The sequence below is a fragment of the Sorghum bicolor genome, chromosome 1, assembly GCF_000003195.3.
Source record: "Sorghum bicolor cultivar BTx623 chromosome 1, Sorghum_bicolor_NCBIv3, whole genome shotgun sequence".
NCBI lineage: Eukaryota > Viridiplantae > Streptophyta > Magnoliopsida > Poales > Poaceae > Sorghum > Sorghum bicolor.
In genome coordinates this window covers 52642308-52650455 of record NC_012870.2, presented here as the reverse complement: position 1 = coordinate 52650455, position 8148 = coordinate 52642308, and the positions used below count along the sequence as shown (strand labels likewise).

At 40.9% G+C, this 8148-nt stretch overlaps 1 protein-coding gene across 1 annotated transcript; it reads right to left on the bottom strand.

Moving 5' to 3' along the window:
• Positions 505–7841, bottom strand: LOC8083602 (disease resistance protein RGA2). The gene is made up of 4 exons (XM_021455829.1): positions 4082–7841; positions 2757–2869; positions 2518–2645; positions 505–833 (listed from the first exon to the last, which is right to left on the bottom strand). The coding sequence occupies exons 1-2, from the start codon at positions 7761–7763 to the stop codon at positions 2799–2801; spliced, it is 3753 nt and encodes a 1250-aa protein (XP_021311504.1). The 5' UTR covers positions 7764–7841; the 3' UTR covers positions 505–833; positions 2518–2645; positions 2757–2798.

The following is an 8148-nucleotide window of genomic DNA, read 5'->3' as shown; positions in this document are numbered from 1 at the left end:
CGATGGGCGAGCTGCATATGTTAGTGCCATGGAATATGTGAGTGAGAAAATTAAATAATTTTTTTAAAAAAATTAGGATTTTATAAGACGGAGATATGGTGAGTCATTTTCTTGTGGTTTGGAGTAATTTTAAAGTGAAACATGAATTTAACCGAAAAATTTGACCATAAAAAAAATTCAGACCTCAGCGAAAAATGCGAAATTTCGGTGAAATTTTGCCGAAAAAGAAAACCGTGGTACTTGATAGTGGACTGCTGAGGTGGACGCCTTGCATGTCAAGAGAAGTAGATAGTGGAATTTTGCTTTATAAGAGTTATAGATAGATGATGAAACAAATAACATATATGTAAATGACTTATATGTTGGACATTTTTTATAATTATTAAGAGATGACATGGACTTAGTGGGAAATGATGTGGACGCCTTGTATGAAGAGATATAATATTTAATGGAATGACTTAGTGTGGAATGATATGAATATCTTGTATGAAGAGAGAAATCATCTAGCGGGTCTATGTTTATAAGAGTATATATGATAATATTAATAAAAAGATAACAAAGAAATGGAAATAGTAGTAAATAGTTCCTTTTCAAAAAAATGTAAAACTATTATTCAAATAGCGATAAATCAGATTTTAATTTGCTTTAGTCCCATGTGAATCCGTTTCATGAGCTACATTGGTAGCATTATAGTAAATCGTATGCGACCTACAAATTCTTGACCCACCTGCGCCTATCTCTGACGGTGTCTCCAATCGGTGAATCCATTGTTGTGCTCCCTCTGCTGCACTTCCGCCCACACCGTCATCCTCTCTGCCTGACTGCCTCTTAACCTGTTCATCGGTCATCGTCTCTTGTCAGTCGAATAAAAAGTTGTGGGAGCATGGTAAAAACTAAAAAAATATCTCAACTCTTTTAATAAATATTGAAGAACGAAAGCGATCCTTTCAACCTATTTTTATTTCTTAAATAGTATTGTTTCTTTGGTACGTGCAAGTTCGTATTTTGGTATTAGACCCTGTGGAGAGGCGGGAGTTGATTTGGGCCTTGTTTAGTTCGGAAAAAAATTCGGATTTCGGCACTGTAGCATTTTTGTTTTTATTTGACAAATATTATCCAATCATGGACTAACTAGACTCAAAAGATTCATATCGTGATTTACAGGCAAACTATGCAATTAGTTTTTATTTTCGTCTATATCTAATGCTTCATGCATATGCTTTAAGATTTGATGTGACGGGAAATTTTGAAAAGTTTTTTGTTTTCGGGATGAAGTAAACAAGGCCTTGGTAGTCACACATTAACATCCTTGGTTGGGATATGCTGTGCCGACATGGCCAACGTCCACCTCAATGGGCCCAGCTACTACCTGCCTATGAGTTCATGGCCTGGAGATACGTGGTCCGTGGCGCCGCCAGTCAACTCCATGACGAGTCCACGAAGCTCCAGTGGCCAATGCCGGCTCAATATGGTGGCCATGATGAGCTCTGTTCGGCTGTTTTTCGCATCTGCTTGACTGCTTGAAGTTTGGTTTTGATTTCACAACCCTTTTCCTTTATATACTCCCTGATCAGTGACTAGACTACTGCTTCTGCATTCCTTTTTTTCGAGGGTTGGGAAATAATTCTTGTAAACCAAACACAAATCTCCAATGCAAAAAGAATTATAAGCAGTTTCTTTTTTTAGATAATGTACAAGCTGTTTCTTGTGCACGTGAAAATGCAATCCGAAGCCATTTCCAGGTGAAAAGAATCACAGGGCTTCCAAACATGCCCTTAATGATAATAACCAGTTTGAGATTTGCAGGAACTTGACCACTGGAGTTTTTTTCATTCCAACTAAGAAACTAAGAACTCGGCTAGAGTTCTGGAGATTTTGTGACTGTTTTGCCAGGGGTAATTCCCCCAGAATCTTAATAAGTAAATTCTCAGTGATTTGCAAAGTATCTTTTGCCGTTGTTTGCTTTGGCCTTTTTCTGCAAGCTGACTGCTTTTACTTAGCTGTAGGATTATATATGTATCGTATTAGTGTTGCTGCTGGGTGTCGTTGGATGGGGGTATTTGCTGCAACTGTTTTTTCTAATGATGCAGGACTAACTACATCAAAGAGAGGTTGTGGCTTTGGGACTGCGGTCGAACCTAAGAAAAGGTCGATTGCCTCAGGCGTGGACTCTACCTAGTAGGGTGTATGAGTTTCTGCAGCCAAAACCAAAATCTTGTCTACCACTTGGCTGGGGGCAAGGTCACTAGTTTCTGCAGCTGGGGTGCCACAATGGGATTGAATGTTCTGTGGCTTTAATGCCTTCTTGAATTCTATTTGGTGAGTTAAGGTTGGTTGTGTGGCAAGGGGTATCTAATGTTGCCCTTCATCTAAATGTGTGGCAGCAAGCAGCTGGTTTTGTAATTCATTTGGCAACGTAGAATTAAGTAAAAGAATTGACTCTTCTTCTACTAAAGGAGCAGCACCGGAAGGGCTACTATCTACCAAAAAGGAAGATTCAGGACAGAAGGTGCTCACAACATGCTGTGCAGTGGGTCACATCCCTTGTCAGTGGCTCCTCCCTTGTTGTTCATGTCAATGAGCATGTCTGCAACTCACCCAGCATGACCACCCAAAATGTATATATGCATCAGCATTCAGCGGTGCTGCAAGAAGCCATTCAAAGTCAATGAAAGAAAGAGACATTTAAATAAATAACTATTCTAGAGCACATAAAACTTTTTAGTTTCATGATGCACCGATGAAATCCCACAAACCTTCGTGGTAATGGGGCAGATCACTATTCAGGAATTCGAGTGTCAGCTATACACCCGATCCTTGCACCCTGGAATAGCATATATCCAAGATTTTGGGTCCCGAAGTTTAGGTCCTGGAGATGGGAACAGTGTGAGAATGGCATAAGTTAATTTCGTCGACGCCAACACAAATAATCATATAAACTAATGTCAAGGGTTACCAGCCAAAATTCAGAGCTACCGTACATGTTTGCACACGTGGATTCTAATTTTGGTTGTGTTTTTCTATGGTCCAAAACGCAATCCGCGGAAACGACAAATTCTGATATTTTTGGTATGGAATTCCATTTTAATTAAATTGAATAGATAAGTTTGTTAATGGATTACCAACACGAAAGTCAAGTCCTAATGTGATGTTTCATCTCGTCACTCGGTATTCTACTGGTGTAAAGTTCAATTTCTACATAATTTTAATATTAAAATAAATCAGTTTTGTAATATGAAATATGATTAATTGAATCAACCTGAATAAATCAGGTGCAGAAACGTTAAATTCTGATATTTTCAGTATGCAATTCCAGTTTACTCAAGTTGAAGAAATAAGTTTTATGATGAGTGACCATCACAAAAGTCTCTACTGTGATGGCTCATCATGTCACTAACTATTCCATTGGTGCAAGAGTTGATTCGGTAGAGACGTTAAGTTTTACTCTAGAATTTTTGTGGGGCCCATATGTTGGGTTGTTTAAAATCCGACAAAGTTTCAAAACCAGAAAACATTATGCCGGTCATGATTGGAAACACCACAATTCACAAATTTAATCTGGAAATATCGCAGAAACCCGTTTACACTTTACACATATATGCTTCTGAACTGAAACAAAACCAAGGTTAGGTTAGGCTGCCTAACACATAGAGAAAATCTGTGTACCTTTCCATCATGAGAATACAAGTGCATCTACACACTATGAGAAAATCAGTTGAAAATCTTGGGGCTGAATCATAAATAACCATCTTCCCATGAGAAAAAAGAGTGGAAAAAAATTAAGTGACGGTATGCAAATGATACCCTGTAGTGAGCACGAGACAATTATATCTATATTGGATCGTTGAAACAAAATTAAAATTTGCTTAGAAAGTATTTGTGTTCAAGGACGTACACATACTTTTGCACTGAAATAAAATAAAACACTGAACAGGGGATTGTGGGTTCCAATGAAAAATGCAAACTCTTCGGTGACCTTAAGTTCACAACAAAAAATGCAAACTAGATATCGAATTGTACTGATAACCATCTCCAGCAATAGAAGGAAGTGAAAGAAGAAGATGAGGGAATGGATTGTTACCTTCACGAGGATCGCTTGATCGAACATGTGACAAGTCTTTATATTCAAGGCTGTCAAGCCTTTGTGGGAGATGTTCATAAAGAGGCCTCATATCTATGGCAGGGCAGTATTCGACCAGAACCCTGATAAGAGCAGAGTAACTCCCAAGACTGCCAGGTAAGGATGTTAGACGTTTGCATCTAATGAGTCCGAAATCTTTTAATGCGGGCATGTTGCCCCACTCTGGAGATTCCAACTTGTTGCAGGAGCCAATACCCACATTCACGAGCGCATCCAAATGCCCTGATATGTAACGAAGCTCTGGGCAGTGATAAACTGATAACTTTTTGAGAGATGGTGGTATATTTGGAAGTGTTGCTAACTTATCAGAGCCACGTATATATAGAGTCTCTAGGCAAGGTAAGGATTTAGTACTTCCTTGCAATTGCTCTGGCGCTGTTGTGAGGTCCTTGCCATGCTCCACCTGTACACTCATCGACTCTGTATCATCTTTTCCCCATATGAACTCAAAACTACAGCACCCATCAATATTGATATGTGTAATAGATCGAGGAAGCACGAACAGCTCGGTTAAGCTTTCACATCCGTCTACCTCTAGTTTCTTTAGCTGTGGTAGGAGCTCATCCCTTGCTCTTGTTGCTACACCATTCACTGGTGCACGGCCAGTTAGATTAGTGCACCAAACAAGTTTTAATTTCGTTAAGGACACCAAGCTAAAGAACTCTTCCTCTGGCCAGTAGATGACACAACTGCAACCTCTAATCTCCAGTTCTTGAAGCTGTCCAAACCATTTCCAAATCCCAGCAATATGTCGTGATGAACTTGAGGTGAATAAAAAGCTGCAGCCTCTAATACTCATTTGTGCAATTGATAATTCCTGATTCTGATCAAGCTCCAGCGCTGCTTCTGTGCCTCCTACATGCAATTCCAACACAGACAATGAAGACATGTATCTGGCTGAAATTAATGAAAGGGACAGCTGTGCCTTGTCTTCTTTTATCTTGATCACCTTCATCTTCGGTGCTTCAGGTAGACTAGTCAATTTTGGACAGTCCTTAATACAAATCTTCTCAAGAAGAGGAAAGGTTATTTCGTCCATGAATGCTGCTTCAGTTTCCACCCATCTCTCCAGGCTTTTCAGATCACACAACTTGAGTTCTTTTAATGCTGGAAAATCCATGAATGCTATGTTTCTGCACAGGCTCCGCAGTTTATATAGCTTTTTCAGTCGAAGGACTTGAAGAACTCTCATATGAGAGAATTCAGGGAAGTCTTCACACATTGTACATCCAATTAGATGGAGCTCTGTCAATTTCTGCTGAAATGAACCAAGATCTTTCACCCATGTCGGTATATTGCTACCTTTGTAGTTTACTATCCTTAGCATCTCCATCCCACCAGGAGGTTTAAGAGCATCTAGCACCTTGCTGTGACAATCTGATATTAATTCGTCGTCATCCTGACTATTCCATTTCAGAGATAAGTGTGTGAGTTTCTCTTTAATTCCAAGACTGGCAGCTTTCACATGCTCTTCAGTTGCATTTTCAAGGCCATTTAAATCTAGTTCACCGCTGAGATTTAAGTGTTGGAGTTCACCAACAGTGCTGCAACTGGAGCTGGAACCCACCACAAAATATGTTAAAGTCTGTAGAGAAGTTACTTGTCCAAGGTCAGGAGGCATGCATTCTAATGATGTGCATCCATTGGTGTAGAGATGCCGGAGGCTTCTCATATATTTCATATTATTTGGAAGCCGGCAAAGAGACCAACAATGAGAAACATCCATGGTCAATAAATTATATAGTAAAGATATTTCTTCAGGAAGTTCTTTAATCCAGTTGCTTGACAAGTTAAGATACCTAAGGTGCTGCAAGTGCCTTGGCTTAACTGGAAGTTTTTTCAGTCGACAGAGCTGCATTGCCCGTAAGGAATTGTACTTCGATAAATGTGGTGCTGACTCATAATAAATCCACGGATGTGAGTATAACAACGTTTGGAGTGTTGAAGAATGCTTCTTCAGAAAATCATCCAAACGAGTGCCAGGTCGTTGGTATGATATAAACATGTGGCGAGCAGGATTGGACAATGACATCACATTGGCCCTATCAGCTATGGTTGCACATTCTTTTCCCATGATAGACAGAGCCACATCGTGCATAAGATCATGCATCCTACATAATTTTCCACTACGGAGCTGTTTTCGTCTCCCATAGTCATCAATCGGTGGTGGGGTTTGCTTCACATCTTGAAAGAAAGATCTCCAAGCTAGTTGGTTAAAAATTTCTTTACCTATCAAGTCAGGATTATCTTCAGCTTGCGCGTGTATGAGGTCGTGAGCCATCCATAGTTGGATCAGACTGTCCACATCAATCTCATAATCTTTGGGAAACACAGCACAGAATGCAAAGCACTGCTTCATGTCTGACGGCAGGTCATCGTAGCTGAGCTTCAGTATAGGAAAAATCTCTGTCCTCTCATCGCAAATTTGACTTTTTGCTAACATATCCTTCCATTCTTGTATACTGCTCTTGGTGCTCAACATTGAGCCAAATGCTTTGGCTGCCAAAGGAGAACCAACACATCTGTGGACAATCTTATCAACAACCACATCCAGCTCGTCACTGCTTGGCTTTTGCACACTGAAGGCTCTGCTTTGAATTATTTCCTTCATATACTTGTCACCCAAATTTTGAAGGTTATAGGCTCCAGGTGCACCCATGGTCATAACTCGAGCTACTTGTGCATCACGAGTTGTTGTCAGTATTGCGCTGCCCCTGTCACCTTGCTTAAGACATGTCACCAGTTTCCCCCACTTATCAGGATCCCGATTCCAGACATCATCCAACACAATAAGATACCTCTTCCCACTCAATTCTTTCCGCAGTTCCTGCAATGCTTTCTCACGATCTTCCTCATGTCTTTGGCAGACTTTGCTTGCAATATTAGCAATGTCAAAATCTTCTGACACACAACACCACCTCCGGAGACTGAAATGCTTCTCAATTTCAGGGTCATTGTAAATGAGCTGCACAAAAGTAGTCTTGCCGAGACCACCCACTCCAACAATAGGAACAACCATGGGAACCCCCCCACTACAATGACCATCTTGCTCAAGCAAAATCTTTATAATCTTCATTTTCTCCTCATTTCTGGATCTGTTGACAATGTCCATATCAGAGTCAACCATTATGCTATCGGTCTGCCGCCACCGCAGCTGCACTGATGGCGGCACTGGCACATGCTGCCTCTGTGTGAAGTTGAAATCATTCATGTCTTTCACAAGGACCTCTATCTTCTGCACAATCTTGTGCAGCTTCTTGCTCATCCTGTAACGAAACACGATGGGGTTACGAGCAGGGAAGAGGCTTACAAGATCCATCCCGAGCTTGACGTAGTGTCCCTTTTTCTTGGCGTCACGCCGGAGCGATTCGTACTTGAACTCGTCGAAGACGTCGATCCCCTCATAGGACACCTTCTTGATTGCTTGGAGCCAAGCACCGACTCCTGGTCGGCTAGCCCCCTTCTCCGCGTCTTCAATGACGTCAAGGATGGCCGGGAGCCTGCGCGCTAGGATCTCGCGCTGCTCCTCCATGCCTTGCATCACCTTGTACTCATCCAGAAGGTAGCTGGATGCCTTCTCCTTCAGCGATTTGACCAGCGCCCCAACCACGAATTCAGCCATTGTTGCCCTCGCAGCTCACCAGCAGAGCGCACGCACAGCTAGCACTAAGGAAAGCACAGTGGAGTGTTTATGCCTTTATTATGGAACAAATTAACCGGTCCCAACTAATTAAAGAACGCTTCTGCTTTCTGACTTCTGAGGGCACTCACAATGCAAGACTCTATCATAGAGTCCAAAACAATTAATTACATATTATTTATGGTATTTTGCTGATGTGGCAGCATATTTATTGAAGAAAGAGATAGAAAAAACAAAACTCCAAGTGTTATTTAGACTCTAAAGGCACTCACAATGTAGACTCTATCATGGAGTCTAAAGTTATTTATTACCTCGAATAATATGGACTTAGAGTCTAAATAAGACTTCGAGTCTTATTTTTTCTACC

Excerpts from the sequence above, each read along its gene's own strand:
- LOC8083602 (XM_021455829.1), bottom strand. The coding sequence starts at position 7,763 with ATGGCTGAATTCGTGGTTGGGGCGCTGGTCAAATCGCTGAAGGAGAAG. Across the intron at positions 2,870-4,081 it reads ATCAAGCGATCCTCGTGAAG|GACCTAAACTTCGGGACCCA; the intron begins GTAACAATCCAT and ends TCCCATCTCCAG.